This window comes from Zophobas morio, unplaced genomic scaffold (genome assembly GCF_036711695.1).
Source record: "Zophobas morio isolate AGI-343-1 ecotype UQ-CSIRO unplaced genomic scaffold, CSIRO_AGI_Zmor_V1 ptg000011l, whole genome shotgun sequence".
Classification (NCBI taxonomy): Eukaryota; Metazoa; Arthropoda; class Insecta; order Coleoptera; family Tenebrionidae; genus Zophobas; species Zophobas morio.
In genome coordinates this window covers 14253779-14276184 of record NW_026972116.1, presented here as the reverse complement: position 1 = coordinate 14276184, position 22406 = coordinate 14253779, and the positions used below count along the sequence as shown (strand labels likewise).

General features: G+C 32.3%; 1 protein-coding gene across 5 annotated transcripts in view; it reads left to right on the top strand.

Moving 5' to 3' along the window:
• The window catches only part of LOC135127014 (transcription factor collier), a 166007-nt gene extending 144127 nt beyond the window's left edge, over positions 1-21880 (top strand). Inside the window, exons 8-15 of one of the 5 annotated variants that reach the window (XM_064053303.1) lie at positions 156-273; positions 9324-9478; positions 9533-9659; positions 9717-9805; positions 9887-10076; positions 11171-11374; positions 15305-15493; positions 20431-20515. In XM_064053303.1, coding sequence (XP_063909373.1) covers positions 156-273; positions 9324-9478; positions 9533-9659; positions 9717-9805; positions 9887-10076; positions 11171-11374; positions 15305-15493; positions 20431-20432 — 1074 coding nt within the window. In that variant the 3' untranslated portion in view covers positions 20433-20515. Of the gene's footprint in view, positions 1-155; positions 274-9311; positions 9479-9532; positions 9660-9716; positions 9806-9886; positions 10077-11156; positions 11375-15304; positions 15494-20430 lie in introns of those variants that run through there. The other 4 variants (XM_064053304.1, XM_064053301.1, XM_064053305.1 and 1 more) reach the window with 4 other exon arrangements.
• Positions 21881-22406: the final 526 nt, after the last annotated feature.

The window sequence follows — 22406 nt, the reverse complement described above, 5'->3', positions numbered from 1 at the left end:
TATCGCAGGGGCGCGGAGGGTCCCTTGGGACAGCGCGAGCGTCCCCGAGGGAGGAGTCTGTCTTGCGATGCACTGCCGCCGCCACCTTGGCCGCAAAATGGCTGCACCTGCATCGGACGCGTCTCATCTTGTATTAATGATGTTCTCGATTACAGGTCGTCATAGCGACGCAGGTGTCCGTTGATGGACCTCTGCTCGCCATCTCCGACAACATGTTCGTACACAACAACTCCAAACACGGAAGAAGAGCGAAACGACTGGATCCCACGGAAGGTGAGTCGGACTCTTTTTGTACGAGGTTTGATTCTTGGAGGAATTCGCAAACTTGAAATAGCGCGGATTGAGATAAAGAGAAATTGTCGACAGAGGTGCGCGCGCAGGTATTTCAGCCGCTTTTACACTATACAAATTTCAGATGCTTTACTAGAACCGATGCATTGATCACGAGAAAGGCACTGCTCAAATACAGCTACTGCAGCTTCAACTTACGTGGTGTCTAAGCAATAACAACGCTAGGTTCGTTGTTCACGTTTTGGTTTTTTACAATAAATCAAAAGCTTAGAGAAGTTACTTTTGTAATAGAAATTTACCAAATTTATACTACTACTGCAGCTAGATGTGATTTGCACTTACTCGTATTTGACGAAAGCTTTGGATCATGTACATACATCTCATTTTATTAAATAAATCGAGAAATTTTGGATTGTATGAGGATTTATTAATAATGTTGAAATCTGTAGTTGTAGCATAGACTACTCTAGATTTTCTTCTTTCGTCTTCCATCCTGACAGTGGTGTAGCACAGGGTTCTACTTTGAACCCCTCATTGTTTTTTCTTTGTGATTTTATTAGTTCTTTTAATTGTAAGTGTTTGACATATACAGTTGACTCCAAGATGGTTTGTATAATCAAATCTTAGAATTTTTGAATAGTTTTAAACGCGACATTAGGGTTACTCTCCTGATTTTAACCGAGTGTTTGCATTGTACAAAATTGGCTAAGATTATTTCGATAGAACTTCCCTCGCCCTGGAATTAGAATTGGCTTATTTTTAACATCTTATAACGTTGTTCTGGTTCATTTTAATAATAAATTGGTTCTCGTATAGTTTACTTTATTTAAATGTTCGCTCTAATCTGATTTCAAACTCTCATTAACATACTTCTGAAGAATGCCTCCCACGCCTTAACCAACGTTTATGAAAGTGAAATCTCTTTATATATGTCTATTGGAATTCGTTCTGCGAGAACTAAGTAGATTGGCATGTATTTAATACTCCACTGTATTTTTCGTTTCTACTGTTACTATCAGACTCCCAAGAGACAACCCATTGGCTTTGAAAATGTTTTGTTTATGCTTGACAGAACAAATTCTCATTCGCCGTCGACAAATTACGTAATTGTAACGTAATTATATTCTTTTTACAAAAATAGGTTATAATTTTTTAAATAAAATGAAAATTTAAAATACAGGAAAGCTTAGAATTTAGAAAGCAAAATGACTTCTTATTACGCTTGATTTCAAAGTAGATAAAAATTTATTTAATCTTGACAGTAAGATTTACGATTTTAAGATTTTTTTGTTTTTGGAATATTTTCGAAAAGACGCTGTATTTGGAAAAATGATTCAAGGACAAATTAAAATGAACCAAGGAATAAGCCCCTGAATTTTTGCGCCGTGTTTAGTGAACACCCTGTATAATATTTGGCTTTTGGCTGTTTTAAAAACTTCAACGAATACTCACATGCAATTATGTAACTAATAAATTATCGAATATATAAATATATTATAATTTTTTTTTAAATTATTTAAACTCTCTGTATAATAAAATTCAATTTCGATCAGAAAGGTTCAAGAAAATTAGAATAACTTATCAACGTCGCATCAGATTTTCAAACATAAAACATGTTAAGAAGCCTAAGAAAAGGCCAACCAGGTCGTGTAAAAATATACAGGGTGTTCTACTAAAAAAAAACAAAGTAATTTTAATGTATCAGCATACATACATTACATACATTACATACATCCAAGAGCCTCACAACTTCGATTTTTGACTTTTTTCTAATGCTGAATGAGATATCAGAGATACAGAAATTGCAATTTGAACAATTTTTCAAAGTAAAAAGTAAAATAGAGAGGAAGTTTTAGATGAAATCCTGAATATCAAGCACTTGATATAAACTAGCTTAAAAATAACCAAAAGTCCTTATTTTCCTTATTTCTTATACACTTTTTGAATTCTATTGTGCCTACTTCTATTGAAAGTATGATCGTAAAAATATTGTCCACGTGCTTCGCATTTCAAAAAACTGAAATTCATCCTATTTTCGTATTGTAATTAAAAATCGCAAAATAAATTCACGTTTAACAACTTTTAAGAAAATTGTATTCGTTTAATTTCTGTCATGCCTGATGATGAAAGCTGTTGTTTAAAATTAAGCAAATCACTTCTTAGTTGTCAACTGTATAGAGGTCTTTTTAGGATGCTTTAGGAATATGTACTAAAAAAATTGGTCCAAACAAATCCAGTTTTTTAGAAAAAAAAATTAGTTAATAAAGTGATAATACAAGAAAAAAAAGTAGGTACAGGAGAACGTTATTTTATAAAATTTATATAATAATTACTAAAAAAAAGAGATGAGATGACAAATTGTTGGTGGGGATGATTAGACACATTTTGGTTAGTGTTTTACCACCTACGAAAAACCTACTTTTTCATACTCTTGGGACCGAGAAACGTCGAGAAAACATGAAAGTAGCCGTTCATTTTATTCCTAAAATGTCATCCTTTTGTTTTATTTGTTCCAATATGTAGGCCAACATTTCTCTTGTCAGATTTGTTATAAATATTTTAAACACACTGTGGTGAAAATTCTAATTTGTTTTGCCCAATACAGTAGACATTGCGATTAATGTCATTGTACCGACAGAGCCATAAAAACCATGATCAAAGGTAGCCATGGATGTGAAAATTTGTGGTGGGTGTCTTTGATCATGTTTTTTCTAACTTTCTCGTAATCATATATTTATACAAGGTGATTAGGAACACTGCTGCATAAATTAGTGGAAATTATATGGTAAAAAATAAGTAAAAAGTTTTAGTAAAACTATAATTTCTATAAAACAGAGAAGATACAGAATTTTAAAATTTGCTACGTTGTTATAAAAAAAACACATGGTTTTTAGAGTGGAAAGTAATTTGGATCAATCACTTGAAATTTCTTGCTGTTTTCCGATTTGACAGTTTTGAATTTCAACTTTGAAACCCAAAATTACTTTTGCGTTTTTATAACTCGAAACCCTGCATCGTTTCCCCCTCATAAAATTTTCTGAAATTTAATCTAATTTTGTTTCTAAAACGGTTAAAATTTTTATATGAAAGCATCTGTTTTTTAGTTTGATAATTTTATTTTAAAGATTTATATACCTACACTGGCGTGTATATTTTTTAATATGTCAGGACCACTAAACTTGAGTTAGGCAGGACCATCAAATTTATAGTCAATATTAAACATGTTATTAAAAATTTTATGAGTGCTAATTTTTTTCTTTCGATGATTATAGAAGGAGCTATTTAATAATTTTAGCATTTAAAAGTTTACGTAAACATGAAACATGATCGAAAAAACTCCCTAGTAGGCCATGAAATTTATTTTTAAAATGATGATGTTGGCAACACCAACGCGTTCTTTGTTTAGTTTGACAGTTACGATCAAATAACTGTCAAATAGAGTGTCAAGTAGCAATAATGCCAACATCATTATTTTAAAAATAAATGCCATGGCTCACTAGAGGACTATATTTTTCAACCATATGATAGTACCACCGGCATATCAGCAATTTCATGGTCTGTTGGTGTTAACTTTTAGCGATTACAATACAACTTAATTTTGTGTCAAGAATATTCCCATCTATTACATAACAGATAAATACACTTCAGATGTTAAACTTTTTCTTCTGGACTTTGGTCTTCACCATTCTGTGGGATTTACAAAGTTCCACACTCCATCTTGGGTTATCTGCTACCTTCAACCACAAGACTAATTAATACTTTACTTTACGAATAAATATTAAAAAAAATCCACTTGTACTGTTGTTGCCGAAAGTGGAAATCTGTGATAAACTTAAAATTTAAGTACTTTAAAAGAATTTTGCAATACATTTATAATAACCGTAAATATTTCAACACATCGTTTTCCTTAAAAATGAAAAATGATATTTTTTTATATTTTTTAATAAAATTTTAAAACATTTTTAGAGAGAAATTCGTATTTTTGTTCGGGTCTAATCCTCTCTGAATATTAAAATATAAATTTTTATTTTATTTTGTATATTTTTGTAACCAATTTGGACATTCATAAGTCAAAATAAATGACTTTGTTAATGTGTAGGTATATGAGTAAATATAGTATAAGATCGAAAATTAAGCGAAGAAATATGTTCAAATAAAAAATATAACGTGTTAGGTCAAGGTAACTGATACAAGCAAACGTATAAACCAAACATTTATCTTCTGATAGCATCGTTTCTCAAAACATTCTCACGTAAAATTTTACAACTCTGTCTTACAAAAAAAATGTACACTTAAGATTTCACAGAAATATGTAGTCATTTTTATTTATTCATTTCCAACAGAATCTTATAAAATCAATTTTTAATTACGAATCTCGTACAGTGCTGTTGTAGTGTCCTTAAAGTAAATAAAGATGCTGAATAAACTTTATGAAGAGGTCGAAAATTTTTTTATAACACGTATACTTAAAGATAAAAATAGAGATGATTTATTAAACCACCGGCACAAGTGTGTCATACTGTACATTTCAAATGAAAAATGTATTTAAGAACAATTTGAGATGACATCATCGATTTTTTTAGAGGAGATAAACACACACGTTCTTCACGGTAATCTGAAAGTACACTTAAAATTTCGTAGTGGTGGAAATGCATTTTCGTGTTCTAAAACTTGTGAAATTCCAAGTAAATACTTTATTTGTTGACCATCCCTTAGCTCATTTCGTCTTGTTATTGCCCTATGTGTCCAAATCGGGTCACCTTCTACATCAGAACCAACAAAAAAAAACATTTAAACAAACTTCATCACAATATTAAACAAGAACTTTAATTGTCGAAACACGCAGAACGTTAATTGCCCGGTCCCGGATTCTCTTTTTTTGACGATCCGGTAGTTACTTTTCCCTCCTGCTACGTCGTGCCGGCCGTTCCAATTCCTGCTGGAAATTATCTCGCGTGGAGCTGAGTAGACGTCGCATGATGGAATGGTGACGCGCAGGTGAGATGTTAGCCACAAATCATCGCCGACGCTCATTGGTATGCGCCGTGACGCCGTCTAGATCCGAATCCTCCGGTATATACGGCAGTGTTCTGCAGCGCGCCTCACGGAAACATCTCGTTTGTATGCGGAGCCGTCCCGGATCCAAAACTTTGTGAAATTGGCTCCCGATTCAGTTCACTGGAGGAAGGAAGCGGAAACGCCGTACATATAGCGCCTGCACTTTCTTACCAGTCCTTTAATCTTCTTTCTTATTCACTTTCTCCTTCTATCTTTATTACACGTTCGTTCTCGAGATTTGGGGGACCCGAGCTGATATCTCACCCTCGCGCCGCGGTTCTATATTATCCGCTCGTCGCGGAACAAGCCATGCCTCACTTTCTTAATATCTCACTTTGTTCTACTTTATCCCTTTTATCTTAATCTTTTCCGCGAAAAACTTAACAAAGAATTTTGCCCATTACGCTTACACGATTCGGTTGCGAATCTGATTTAAGGAGCGCGAGGACGGAATTCCAGCTTACAAATTGGGGAACCGATCGCGTGGGCAAACGAAAAGGGCAAAAAGGGTTACTTCTTCGCTTTATTGCGATTTTGCCATCAGAGAAATTGAAATTCTGAACCAACGAAAACTAAATTTGAAGCACTGCACGTGTATATCACAGAACCCACGAACACTATTAGATACTTATATCAGAACAACCTTATCAACTTATTAATTAGGAGGATATGTATACAGGGTTGCTAAAAAGTATGGAAGAGTTGAATATCTCAGGAACGGTTAGTTGGATCTTTTTTAAATTTGGGCTATACATAAAAATACTCAAGCTCTATTTTCCGTATTTTTTTGAAACTTGAAACTTCATTTGTTTAATAGCCTCTCAAGCCAAATCGTCAATTTTTTAATAGAAGATTTTTTTTCTGAATTTATAACTGTAACACATGCATACACTTTTTTAACAAAAACATATTTTAATAAAACACTAAAATTGAAGTAATAAAATTTCTCATTTTGCGAAATAAGGGCAGACAGACTAGATCAGGGTGGCAACTTCATAAACAAATTTGTTTTCGGTGTTATTGGTCTCCACACAATTTAAAGTCTGACAAATACGTCCAAATTTTGCAACAAAGTAGTACTCCTCGACTTAGACAAATATTTTCTAACTGTGAAGAGCCAAATTTACCTGTAGAGTCCATCTGGTTCTAACAAGATGGAGCACCACCTCACTTCGGACGTCAAGTACGGCATTACCTGAATGAAACTTTTTCTGGAAGGTGGATAGGACGAAGGGGAGTAGTTAAGTGGCCAGCTAGGTCACCCGATTTAACCCCACTTGACTTTTTTCTGTCGGATTACGTCAAAAATCGAGTTTATGTTAATAGACCACAAAGCATTAAAGAACTCCAAGAAAGGATATTAAATGTGATTGCCGATAATTTTTTATTTAAATTTTACAAAAAGCTTTCATAACATTGCATTTACGATTTACAATCATTAAATCGGAGTATTGTTATTTTTAGAATATATTGTAAATTATTTGGAAACAGCATTTAAATCATTCTGTTATATATTTCAGTTTATGTATCATCAATTCTATCATTTTTACAAGGACTATGACAGGTGATAGATAGTATTGACAAGATTAGCTACGGTTTTATGATTTGCAGTATTTTTATTTTGACGATTGATTTTACCATGTTGGGGAAAAATAAAATAACGCATTCGTTACATTTCTGACTTGTAAAATGTCCTATTTAAAAACGGAACATTTGACTACTAGTGTTATTAAAAAAAAAATAGCCCTGCATCTCAAAAATAGATGAAGTATAAAATTTGAAAAATTTGCAGAAAATAGAAGTTGACTATTCCTAGAGACAGTCCAAATTTCAAAAATATTCAACCAACCGTTCTCGCGATAATCAACTGCTTCCATACTTTTTAGCGTATATACAGGGTTTCTATAAATGATTATAGGTTCGAAATAGGTCATGGAAACGTGCCGCCTCTCATTTTACTAAATATCCAAGAACTCATGACAAATACAACACGCATCTGCATAAATACATGCTTCATATCTTATTAAGAAATAAAACTAATTCATTACAATAAAAAGAAACAAATTTATTGCCATCACAGTAAATGTTGAAAAGTTTGAGCACTTTGTTCAAGACACATGTTCACCCTTTTTTTAATTTCCTTTCTTCAATACTTTGGACCCATTGTTCAATTTCATGTTGCAACAGAAACTCCTGACTGCTGAGGAAATTTTGTCAAAGAGGTTTGCCCGTTTTGCTCAAATCATCAATTTCTTCAAATACTGAAGATCTTTCAGGAGATTTCCCTTTGTCTTCTTGAATTATCAAATCACGGTATTTGGCCAGATATTCTTGCTTACAAACGATTACAGAATCGATCCACACTTCGTTTATGAATATCCCATTGCGGTAATAAGAAATAACAATGAAAGTGTCAACAGAACAAACCATTTTCACGGTCTTCACTTCCGAACACAAATACAAAATTTGGGTAGGCAAGCACCAAAAGTTTTGAAAACGACTATTTTGTTGTTTTAAGCTTGGATCACCGAGAAATACTGTAATTCACACTTGAAAAAACGCTAAAACAATAAAAATGACTTTAAATGACAGGTTACAAATGACATTAATAACAAGTGAGAACTATCATAATGAGGGATAATTTCAGCGAAGCGGGATTTTTGAAATCAATGGCCAACTACACCTTCAGAATCATTTATAAAAACCCTGTATATGCATCTTTTTTAAAGTAGCCATAGGGATTCCCATATTAAATTTTAGACCCTATGTTAATTTTTGTTAGGGTGAAAATCCAGAGATGACTTTTGCGATGGCAATAGCCTTAGGGTTCTACTTTTACTTCCACTACCAGTTAATTTGTGCTATAAAAAGTAAAAATTATTTTACTTAAAAAGTTTAGGTACATCATAAACTGAAAGTTTTGACTTGTCATTTTTGACGACACAATTTTAATTTAATCATTAAAAACCTTTCTTGCAGTTTTTGAAAAATAAACAGAATCATGGAATTCAAACATAAATCAAGAAAATAAAAGATAATTTCATTGAAATTTCGTTTTCGATGTCCACAATCGAAACACCTGTATTTTATAAATGTACCTTACCATAAAATTCTTTAATTGTGCTCTTACTGAGTATGAAACAATGTAGAAATGTTAGAACAAAATTTTGCTCGATTTTTCTTGTCAATATATTCAGTGACTATCTCCATTTTGGAAAAGTCAAATAAATGTCTGTTTTACATGGATGCCTTCAATATTACCGACAAAAATACCCAAATATTTTTTTTAAGAAATATCCTTAAAAATAAAGCATAATCTTTAATAAAATCGAAAAAAGATGACTCAAATTTCATCCAGTAAAATTTTCAACTCTGAATCTTTACTCAAACATGGCAATACTTACGGTCATTTTTAAAAAAGTTGCACTGTATATATCGTCGAAAAGATAGTCAGAACTTCCGCTACAGTAAAATTTTATATTTTTTGCAATATGCTTACAGTTAAATGTAAGGGTGGACTTTAGTAATCTACAGCTTGATTTATTTATCTCTTCCAGAAAATTGGTGACGTAACAAATCACAAATAGAAAGGCACACACAATTTTAAAATGACATAAAGGAAAAATTTTAATAATATCCGTAATCCCTAAAGTCAATACTAGTTAATGATAGACTACAGATAAGGGAGAAATTGAAAAAGCTCGTTTCTTCGTAAGGCGAATCTGTTAAAATCTCTAATAGTTATTGTTTTATTTTCTTATCAATCTCATCAGTCAAGAAAATAAATAAAACCAGATATTGACTCGTCAAAATTATGCTGCTGCGCTTAAAACTTATGAAGTTAATAAAAAATTGTTCTAATTTTGAATGTACTACCCTCCATTTCATGGTAATTTCGTTATTATCAAAGTAACAACGAATCTATCCACCCAAAGCATAGGAAAGATACATCATATGCAAAGGTCAATTTCCAGGTCTCTACCCGCCCCTCCCTGTCGCCACCCCCTGTATAAAGGCCATCAGTCCGAGCGAAGGGTGGACATCAGGAGGGTCTACCGTCATCATCGTCGGTGACAATTTCTTCGACGGTCTTCAGGTGGTTTTCGGAACGATGCTAGTGTGGAGCGAGGTGGGTAAAACACAAGCGATATCTGGAACAAGCTGACACACTTTATTCCAACAGTTGATAACACCCCACGCTATCCGAGTTCAAACACCCCCAAGACATATTCCAGGAGTGGTCGAGGTCACATTATCATATAAATCAAAACAATTCTGTAAAGGAGCACCAGGCAGATTCGTGTATGTTTGTGAGTATATCATTTTATTCAAATTCAACTCCACCAACATCTAAATTCGATTTATAGCTTTAAACGAACCTACGATAGACTACGGATTTCAAAGGCTACAAAAGCTCATACCGAGGCATCCGGGTGATCCTGAAAAGTTACCAAAGGTAAGTTGTTTTATTTGCATTATACAAAGTGGTTTGTTCGTTAAGTTGCAACGTTTTTCTGAAACTGTTTGTTGGATTCAGGAGATAATACTGAAAAGGGCAGCGGATTTGGCCGAAGCCCTCTACACCATGCCACGAAATAACCAGTTATCGTTGTCAGCGCCGAGGTCGCCGACGATGGCGAATAATGGAATGACGTCCACTTTCAATACGTATACGGGGCAACTGGCTGTCAGCGTTCAAGACAACGGAAACGGTCAGTGGACAGAAGGTGCTTGTCCTTCCTTGCTTACGTTGAGTAGAATTAGTACTGAGTAATGTATAACACAGTGTGATAGTTTTTAGTTAACGAAACTTTCAATATACAAAACGACAGGGAAGTTCCACTTAGGTTCAAACAGTCTTGACAATATATTAAAAATAGTACTTTTACTCGATTCAATAATACGATGCAAAGTTATAGTGAAATTTTTGATATTACATCATCACAGTTTTAATGGGATGATTAGACCAATTTCGGTTCATCATTTACAGAACAGTCTTAAAATACATCTAATTTCTCAAAATAGTCACTTCAATAGTTGCAGAGATCATTTGTCCAATAAAATGACAAAATACGCAAAAGTTACTAAACTTCCCTGGTTTAGTTTTCTATATTGCAAATAAAACAAAAAATAGAAAACATGTAGATAACCAGGATTTAATTGTTATTGTACTCCTTACTGAATTTAGATTTTAATAATTATTATTTACCGTTAGTGGTATTTCGGTATCTCTTAGTCATTGCTTCAAACGTGCTTAATCGATGTCTGTTCTGTTTTTTTTCTTTCAGCCAGTGAACTAGCAAGACTTTTCTAAAAAAACATGATCACACCAGGCTGCTACTACAAATTCAAAAATGTTAAAATTCAACTTTATTAGAACAGTCTTTAGAACAAAATTTTTCGGTTGACTTGTGTAGTCACAGCTTTGGCAAAAAAAAATCGCTGAACAGTACGGAAAGTTCCAGAATATTTTTTACGATCGCAATCCCCACGGTAGCAAATCCCACAATTGTTATTATAAGAATCAAGAACACCTTCAGTTACGCAATTTATTCCGTTTTATTGTGCTTGACTACGTAAATACTTTTGATTTATGACTGAAATAATTTGTAGTAGTCAACTGAAAACATACCGTTCCATTATTAGTAACTCTTGCATTAGAAATTTTATTGCATCGTACGCAAAAACATTCTGGAACACCCACAGGCCCCCTGGGAGCAAATGTCTTAGCAATTCTTGCATGCTGATGTACATACATGTATTAGAAAGCAGTGAGTTTTGTACTGACGCCACATTTTTATCTGTAGGGTTTTTCTTTTAGAGGAGTATGGGAGGGCGCAAAGTAGCAGCGTTTCTCCCCGCGGAGGAGGCTACTGTTCAAGCGCTTCGACCCCTCACTCGTCCAACGGGGGCTCCTACGGGGGCAACATGAACGGCTACGGAGGCGCCACCCCTACAAGCACGGCACAACTGTCCAATATGCTGCCCAGTTCGCCTTCGGCCGGGATTTTTAACTCTACGCCGAGTGAGTTGTTAATTAAACAGGTGAAACTTTTCAATACGAATATGAAGGTCTTGAAATGTTCGGACTTTGTAGTTGGGATTTCGTGTCATTTTCTTTGTGGTAAATAGGGGAAATGTGCCTATATTGGACCGAGCTTAAAGTGTTATATTTTTTTTAAATTATAGTTCTCGGGAGCAACTTTTTTGAGCTTTTATCCAATTATATCAGCACTAAAATACAGTTTAACTTGATTTTAAAAATCGAAAAAAGTTTCTACGCAACACCATATGAAAGTATAATTTTTTCATCATTTACCTTTTATGACATAATTAAAAAAATGGATTAAAAATATAATTGTGTTGGGTATAAAAACGATAGCAACATATGGTTTACTTTACATCAGAATTATTGCTTCCATACCATTACACACACACACATATGTATTTTCTACTTTGTTGTACAAACAATAGAACATTTATATTCCGTTCTATGAAAGTATTTATACATCAACTGAATAATACAATTGTGTCAAGTGATGGAACAAATCAGATTCGATATAGTTATTCAGGAATGCAATTTGAAATAAAAGCACTTGCACTCGTTAAGTGTTTTCTCAGAATAATCAATATCTGCTGAGAAAATCAAATCTAGAAAATAAAAAAATGTACACGTGTTAAAAATTGCTTAACAACTGAAAACGGCACTAAATTATGTAAATATCCAGGAGGGCTTCTATTTCAAGAATGTGTATTTATATCCTTATGTATGACACGGTTGAAACAAAATTATAGCAATTAAAATGCACCATAACGTTGATACGATTAAAAAAATTAAATTCATTCTCAGAGAGTTTTTGTTGCCTAAATTTTTTGACACATACATCTTAGTGTACCGATCTGTAGTTTTTGAGGATTTCGATTCATACTTTCAAAATTCACGCATCACGCATATCTGATTCAAAATTTTGTTCAAATTAACTCTGTAAACATAACCTTCTTCAAAACCTACTTTAGCAAGGTTTACCAAAATAAGCAATTCCTCAAGAAGTATGATTTCTGTGAAAGGAAGGAGGGAATAAAAAAAATTAGACCCTTGCAAGAATTCCTTCAAATTCCTTCGTATGGTTGACACTTTTCCCACATCCAATTCAGACCTGGATTTGAAAATAAAAATTGTTTTGCATTTTAAGATATTTTTTGCACCGACATTTTTTCTTAAATTTGTTTCAGTTGATAACTTAAAAAATTAAAGACTATTGATGTTCAAATTTCATCAGGAAAAAAAACAAGTGCTAAAAAATAGTAGTATCAAGTACTTATACTTTCAAACAAATGTAAAAAATAAATGTGGTTTAACAATACAATGTAAATAATATAATTTATTGTATAACATATATATTTAAGGTATAAATTTAATATAAATTTTATCGCTGATAATGACAAGATTAAAATTCTCAAAATATAGAGTAGAAATGGTTGTAGCACCCATGATTTTTATAAATATATAGGGTGAGTCAGTTTTGATATCTCATTAATTATCACAAATAAAAAAAAGTCAAAATTATTTTCAACTATACAGAGCTCCATGTTTTTAAGGCGGAACAAACAACTAGTTTTTTAAATGAAATACCCTATATATTTGTACATATATACACAGTTTATTCTTGAAATTCTAATGCAATGTTGCCACGTTATTCCAGTGGAACGATTCACAAAAAATCGTAATAGTTCGTTATTTTTAAAATCTGTCTTACAATACTTTGAAGGAAGGCAAGTAAACGCTGTGTCGTGGTATGAATAAGATTGAAGCACAATATACAGAGTGCTAATAAAAAACAAAAAATTGTTATATGGATATTTCAGTTCAAGTTTTTTTGTAGTTGACTACCTAGTATTTCTATAGTTAAATATACAGGGTATTCAACTAAGATGGCCCATTTATGTTTTTAAAATAGGCAATCCAAAATACCAATTCCACCTGAGCCTGGATTACAAAAAATGAAATGAAATGAAATTTGAAAATTAAGGAAATTAAAATTTGATGTAATCGATGGCGCAACAAAGTGTGTACCTTTGTTTAAAAATACATTTGTATTACGATTTTTTTGTGAACCGTTGTATAACTAAAAAATTCAAGAAAATTGAAATAACGAGACAACATTTTGTCGGGATTTCAAAAATAAAGTATGGGTATAAATCCTAGAAAAAATTTAATCGAGATATGTAAATATATGTAGAGTGTTCTATTTAAGTTGTGTTCTATGGCTTAAAAACAAAACACTCTGTACAGTCAAAAATAGTTTTGGTGTATGCTACATACTCGAAACACCGTATAACCTTAGTTGGCGATTTTTTTTCTATCTCTACGATAATGAGATATCGTAATTAGCGCGTTTAATGATTGACCCTGTATTTATATTTCAGGTCTAAGCATACTCTACTTTTTTTAATTACTGATTATCATGAAAAAACATCGACGGGCGGCGACTGATAAAAAAATTCATCTTACGTTATTAGACAGAGCTTCCCTTGCCTCTGAAGCACAGTCAAACAAATCGGATTACTAATTAGTAATAGTAACCTTAAAATGTTTGCAATGTTTTAGCACAATTAGTTCTATATATTCTAAGTTAAATTGTATGTGTTGTAACTTTTGAATTTTCTACAAAAATTTAGATATCTCAAGTCAAAAAAAAGTAAAACTATTAATAAACCATAAGTGTGTGAAAGTATATTATTATATAAAATTTAATAGAAATCATGTAGCAAAATCTTGAGATGACGTCATTAAAATGTTGGTGGGAATGACTAGAAAAATCTTGGTTAGCATTTCACCGTCTGATATTTCTAAAATACACCTAAACTTCACAATATTGAATCCAGTAATGCTGGAAGGTTATCTCTCGAATGCAGTCGCCCACTGACAACAGACACACGGAAACGGGAGATCTATTGTTTCATAGTCTATGAACTAGAAAACGCCGAGAAAACACGAAATTAGCCATTCACTAAATGAACCCTATTGCAACCTTTCCCCATCAAAATCAGACAATGCAAAATATTTTCAAAAAATTTTGACTGCCTACAGTTAACCATAAAAAAATTCAAATATAAAATTTTCTAGTAGGTATCAAAAATATTTAAAAGCATAAACATAACCATAATGTAAAAAAATCATCTAAAATATCGATAAAAAATTATAATCTCCTCGAAAAACAATTAAACTCTTTGAAACCATTTTTATCACGTTTTCTGCTTTTTTAACAACTTTTCTTTGTTCTATAAAGTTTAATTTTTACTTCCCGAGTGTATTCTAAGATATATTTGATTTAACGAATTAACTATTTTTAACTTTTTTATATTAAACATAGTGTGTAATACCTGCGAAGAAAATATAAATTCATGAAAAACCTTAATTCGGTAAAAAGTAAAAATCTGTAGAAAAAGTTTAATCAAAAATTAGTTGAAAACACTAAAACCAAAAGGCGGAACAATTCTCGTTTAAAAGTAGGACCCGAAGAAAAGATGTGCGGCACGTTTCGGTCGCTTTGTTTACTCAGCGTCACACTCAATCTCTCTTGCTCCTGTGGTTAAATTACCAACTTTTACCCTTTCTCCTTTTTCCAGGAGATTGTAATTTCTAGAGTATGAAAAAGTTGGAGGATTCGTTGTTACCAATTCTGTTCCACTATCTTCGGATATCGGAATAATCATAAACAACTATAAACATATAATTAATAATTATAGGTAGAGGTACGATTTATGCACATTTCCCCAAATATTCACAACCATTTATACAATTTCAACAATTCCCCGAGCAACTAAATAAAAAGCACACCAAATTTGCATTGAAAAGTTTACAACCTACAATGTAAATACCATTTATGACAATATGCATATACGGTCCAGACATAGTTCATTTAATTTACTTTCTTTTGAATTGTTATTTTAGTTTCATCTGAAGCGGGTCATTATCATTTTGGCGCATACAACAGTAAAGCGGCGGCAGCGTCGGATAAAGAGAAAAGCGCGTTTGCCCCTGTGATAAGGGGGAGTGCGACGACTCCCCCAACTCACCCCCCGGCACCCGCGCTTTTCCACCACCAGCCCGTCACTGGCTGGCACCACTTGGCTGTGCAGTGTTAGTATATTATTTTATTATCGTTTCATTTTGCTTATTCTACACTAATTGCGTTACATTTGTTTTCATAAACGTTATGCTTTTAAAACTAAGTAGATTTTGTTCGTTTAAGTAGAGATCTAACAAACCTCTCTTGTATCCCGTTTAACTCGAATTTGTCCTTTTATTGTGTTTGCTTTTTTGTTTGTTGGTATTATGTCTCTCATCCCAGATCTACCTACGTACAACCAAATCGATAACGCTTTTTGAAGACAGAACTTTGGATGCTGATGCATAAACATAGGTACATGTATTTATTATGATATTAAAACTTATTTTCACCGAATTAAGTGATTTGGAGACAAAATAAAAAAAGATGAACTTAACAAAATCAATAATGTTAAAAGTTAAAAGCTTTATTTTCTACTAATTAAACCGCCTATCATATGTTGCTGTTGCTATGGTCAACATTTATCAAGTATCGCTTTGGTTTCGAGTTATTTTTCACATTTATACAATATTTGGAAGGTTGAGGGAAAAATTGTAATTCGTGGTAAACTTTACATGACAGGAGGAAAGTAAACGCTCTAGTTCCCCTAAAAACAATCTTTCATCAGACTTATCGCCACAAAAGTAACATATAGAGATGGCCTAAGTAGTAGACAATAAAACTTCTAATTTGTCCTTTATGATACGACGTTGTTATTATCTTTAAACATAAAGATTTTATTACATTCGGTGCTTTAATTTATCATCACTTTGTATTGTATGCACGGTGGAATCGCAACTTTGTTTGAAAAATGAGCTTTTAAACTTAATTCAACGACGAATTATTCACTTCAGGTTAAGTAAAAAGTACAAATTCCAGCGCTTTCAAGCAGTAATAAAAAATCAGTTGTTTGAGAACTAATAGAATGTTTCAAGTTATTTAGAAAAACATATCTTACTTTTTTCAAGAAAAATATGTTTGTAACATTACATATTTTTTCATTACAAAATTTTCATTTTCGTTACTTAGCAGTCAACTTCTATTTCATTACCATTTTAAAATTTTAAGTATCAAGTTATCGTAAAAACAGTTTATAAATGGAAAAACGTAACTACTATTTTAAAAACGGTTTTTTGAGAAAACTGTTCTTGAACTGTCAAAAAAGATTTTCTGTGATTAAAGTATATTAAGTTGCTAATCCAAGAGAATAAAAGCTTTCTGCTATCACTAGATAATAAACGAAAACAAAAATGTCATTTGCGTCTCAGAGTGAATCAGAAATTGAAAATTTTTATGTTTAAATAAACAAACGCGCTCTCCTCTCCACGTTATTATATTTCACTACTACTGGTTTCGGCTAACAACCTTCATCAGACTCTTTCTACAAGAAATTGTGAATTTGTTTTTGTGGCTTACAGTCAAATTGTATCAAATTATTATATTTAACATAAAAATCCAAAGATTAAAATAAAATGATTGCAAAAAAATGAAAAACTGAAAAATTGCAAAATCTCAAATTGAAACAATTTAGTAAAAATGAAATTGTATTAAAAAAAATGTAATCCAAGATTCTATTATTTATCAATATAAAATCCAACTTCCGTTCTTCAGAATCAATGATTAAAACGGATTAGGCGTGGGTGGGCGGGACCACTTTTTACTTTGTTTTAAACTTTAGATTCAACAACTAGTCAAAATAAATCTGGGAAATAGAAAAAAGGGATGGGCGGGGCTGAATTCAGCTTTTTTCTGACAAGTCTTATCAGCAAGCAGTAGCCCCGCCCACCCACCCTGTATTTTCTTAGAGAGTATGTCATTTGCCAAAATTAGTCTTAGCAAATACTATTTAAATTAATACTTTGTTTTAAATCTTAGATTCTACAACTTGTCAAAATAAGTCTGTGAAATAGAGAAAAGAAGTGGGCAGGGCTGAATTTAGCTTTTTTTTCGCCTGCGTGGGTTGTGTATGTATTTTTTGTCTTGTGACTTTTCGTTGTTTGTTTCCAAATTTGATGGTAAGCCACAAAAAACATAATAATTTATTTCAGAAAAAGTCTGATGATTAACCGAAACTAATAACACTAAACTAAAATGAACATATAGAGAAAAATGTGTTTACGAACAAACTCCACAACGGAAAAAGCGTGATATAATGAATCAGAAATACCGTGTAATTAAAATCGCTGATGTAAGCGTCATGGCCAACTAGAGCAGAAATTTAAAAAATCAGCCGATATTTAATTTCAGTGCAATATTTTTTTAGATTTCATAGTCCAAAAAATAGACGGTTTGCTTTAGTTCTTCTTTCAGTGATACCGTTTTGGTTAATCTTTTTATGATACTAGCAATTTTGATCATTTTATTGAACTAAATTACTAAAATGAAATATTAAGTTTCCTAAAATTTGCTATATTTTGTAACATTTTGGATTTAAGTTATCTGTCAAATTAGCTCAAAACACATCTTACAGGTATTCGGAAGACAAATTTTTATTTGTCATTTTATGCCCACTGAATTATTTAAAAATAAAGAATGCTATATATGTCTTCCATAAAACAGTACCATAGTGATTCAAAAAATATTTAATAGGAATCTTCAATCTGTTTTTTCACTAGGTTTTTAACAATTGCTGACGTTTTCCTTATTTCTTTTGTATCTTCATAAAAAATACATTATCTTGAAATTAAAAAATGCATAAATAGTTTACTTTAATTCTTTCTCTTTTCAAATTTTAATTTCTGTTACTGATGGCTACATGCTCTTCTGGTATTGAACCATTTTAAACAATAAAAAAAAAAGGAAAGCACAATGAATGAAGCACAAAATCGCCTAAAAAGACGAAGGAAAGAAGATATACTGCAACGCAATAAAGTAAAGTTCGACGAAAGATATAGTATGATTGGCTTACTTACGGTAATTTTTACGAGTTCATTACACTGGGGACACTAAATCGAAGGTAAACGGATTTTGTAAGAGCAAAAAATAAAAAATATTTCAATGCGTTGCCTACCTGGACATGGGTCAGTTGCGCGCAACGGTCAAAAAAAATTGCACATATTTTTAAGGGTCAATACTTGGAGAAATAATTCAACTTTCACACAATTTTACAAGTATTCTTTTTATTGCTTTTAAATTTTCTACCAATAGGTTCTTCTTATAAAAAATAAAACAATTAAAAAAGTTACTTTTTATAAATCTATAAGAAATATTTTTCCAAAAGCAGATCTTCAGATCTTTTTATACCAGTACTGCTAGATTTACTATAAAACTCATGGGACTTTTTATCAGGCAATGACGACCCTTATAAATCCCTATTTGCGGGACCTTTCTGAGGATTAAACCTGGCACATGGGTAAACCAACCGCGGCGCGAAACTGACCAATATCCAGCCTACCGTACTGTAAATTTCCTTTGCTTGTATTTATTGAATTTTATGAAGGATCTACTATAAAATGCTTATGAAGTTAAAGTCTTAAACGTATCTTTCGTCAAACTTTATAACCACTGTTTTATATTATAATTCAAATACGCCCATGATTTTTTAGTACGTGTTATCATTTTCGTTAAAAATAAAATGTAATTATTAGATCGAGATGTTCCTGCATAAAAGATTCATTTTCTCAATTTTCCTTCAAATTTTGTTGTTTATAAAACGCCAAAGGACGTGAACAAAATATTAAACATCGAACAAACTTGGGGATTTTTTTATGTGCGATAAAATTACTACTAAATCTTGCCTAAACACGTTTTAGATATACTATCAATTTATACAGTCTCTAATATAAGTTTATCTTCGTTTTTTATTAAAATAGCCCAAATAATAATTTAAAGCTAAAACAAGAACAAAAAATGGTATGTTGCATATCTACGAAGGTATTTGTCGCTTTCAAAAGTTATGGCATTTAAAATTTAAATAACTCCTTTTGCACCACCTTACCCTAAATAAAATACCATATAAATTTCAACTCAACTAATGACGGACAGTTAAACGCAAGGTTTAAGACAGAACTTAAAACGTATTTAATGGCTTCCAAAGCAATTTAATAACACAATAAACTGCTGAAAGTAAATCATTTCAAAGGTCAGGTTTGAAATTACGGAAAGACATAACAACAACAAAAAATCAAGCAGTTTAATATCGAGAACTAAAAAAGGCACAAAAATACTCAGTTCTCTGAAAAGTCGAATATTGAACCATAAATTTTAAAACGTAACTGCAATTGTGTACAGTCACGATGTGACCACTGCTTTGTACAAACTGTCTTTAAATTGATAACCCAAGTTGCAATCAGTGCAAAAAGAATTTTTATTGGTAGTTCGTGTCTTATAAATTTTATCAAAAACTAGCTTTGGATCGAGGTTTGTAAATTGTGTAAAATTTTTCTCGGTTGTCACGTTTTACAAACGTGATCCAGGTAACGAGTCACTCTGGTGTTGAATGTGTGCGTGTATTAGAACTTCAAAAATATTATTACTTTTATTGTATGAAGTAAACAGTGATCTGACAACGAATGAATATTTCCTGTAGTTGAACACTGTAATTCTAAATGTAATTCTATGTTAGTTGCGGTTATTTAGGCATCAGGCATTAAATTTATGAGTGTCCAAAAATATGCACTACATATTTAGTTTTGAAAGTCAAAAGAACAAGTTCAACCCACAGGCGCTGGTTTATAAATCTTTAGCACACTTGAATACAATAGAACTAATGTAATAAAATAAACTTCCTAATCTGTCTCAAGGGTCGGGCCCTCTCTACTCCACGAGTTTAAAGTACACTTGATGTAAGATTGAAATCATTGATTTTTTTAACATATGATCTCAAATCGATTCATAAGTCCCTTATCTAATCATAATCGTTTTTTTATAGTTTCCTGTAGGTGAAGTGTATGTAGAAAAGTGTTCGTAGATGTTCTTGGCTGGCACGTGATTTCTTGGAAAGTATTCAATGTTGTTATCTCTATTCCAGGAATGGGCTTGGTATCTTCGCCCTTCGCCTCAATGAACCCATTCGCTTTGCCAACGTGTAACTCTCAGGGCTATGGCTCACCTCTAGTGGGCACCACCAAGTAGCCAACGGTGGGCCAGTCGAGCCCAGTAAGTCAACACAGCACAACTCCCACACCTCAAGAAGACAACAGTGCAATGTATTCAGTGTAACGTGTACCAAAGACAAGTGACTACTAAACAATTTTAATCATTATTACAATCATAAAATAAGTTACCGAAAAGTAAAGTTAGTGTTGTTGATTTTTTAATAGCCATAATAAGCCAATTTATTGAAAAATATTTTAATTGTACAGTCTGGTTGATTTATAGTTTGTTGGAACAGTCCTGTGTTTCCTACCAGCAGATACCTACTTAACTGTGATCACGTGAAACGCGCCAATAAATACTTATGTGATAGTAACGACCATATAAGTATTTATGTCTATGGCCTAGGTTATAGATATTTCTGCACTATAACAAAATAATCTAAATTGCAAGTTTAGCATATCTCTACTGAATATACATATCGCTTCGAGCTGGGATTCTATAAAGAAACGAAATGATTTGTAGTTTTGTAAAATAAATTGTATATATGAATCTTTATTTGTGAAATGTACAAAGTTGTAAAGTAACAGGTAGGTTACGTAACAACGAGTCAACGATTATATATTTTGTAAATTTATCATATCATAGTGCAAAGTTTTCGTGTAGCTGTACATAAAATAGATATAAAAGCAATTTTAGTGACGAATATACATTACATACGTGTCTTTACAGTCCTCTTTTTCCGAAGTGAGACCATTCGAGTATACGATTGTGCAAAATTCTAACCCGTCTTTTTTACTTGCAAAATTTATATTCGTCATATTTCTCAGTTCTACGCTTCCAAGTCAATTGTCTGACGCATATTTTACTTTGAGGCAACATTAGCTCGAACAAAATGATTTCCTCAACGGGATTTATACAAGCTAAAATGACACACTTACAACATTTCCAACCAACCTCACCAATGAAAGTTATTCAAGGATTAGTGCCTTTATTGAGGTAAAAAAATAAAAAAATTGAATGACTCTTCCACTAGTACTAGATTCAAATCATTTTGTTCCGAGCCGCAATCTCTGTATTTTTAAACACCACAACGAATTTTAAAACTTCATTTCCTCCAACGCACTTGAAAACTGACTTGGAGCGTATATACAATTGTTTTGTATTAGTTGTACATATGTACCAAACCAGTTGATAGTTTAATTTCGTCAGTAATCTCGTTTTTGGAAACCGTGTAAAGTTCCCACGAATCGATTTTACTCGACCTTTATTTATTTTTTACACCAAACAGAGTGCAAATATTTTAATTTTGTTGTGTACAAAAACCTACATGTTTTCTTAAAGATTTCTTAAAAATATAGATGTAAAATAAAATTTTTAAGATACTCCTAACACCGTTTTTTTCTCCACACCCTTCACGCTCTAGAGGTCCATATGGGGCTCGATAACATACAAATCGCACCCTTTGCTCAAGTGCCACTCGAAAACTCACCCTATTGTTAGCCAAAATGAAAGCACTCGCGATCGTGATAGATAAATAAAGACGCAAATCTGAGGGTACGCATAGCGCACATTATAAGAGCGTTTGCCCATTTTAAAAAGGTTCATAAAAAAGCGTTCACGATATTCAACAACAAATAATTATGAGCAGGATTTTTTTAATTTTTCGTAAATCAAAGAAATATCTTTCTTCGTGATTATTTATTTTTCGGCTAAATGTTTTTAACAATTATCCAAAAACTGTTGATTAAACGTACTTTTGTAAAAAGAAAGTCAATGTTCACTATTTCCCGGACTTTACTTTACATCATATACTACATATAGTATCTACCATTTGGTTGTGTGGTAGGTGTGACCTTCACAAGAAACTTGTTTCTATATATTTTTCTTCCTTTTACCAAAACTTAGTCG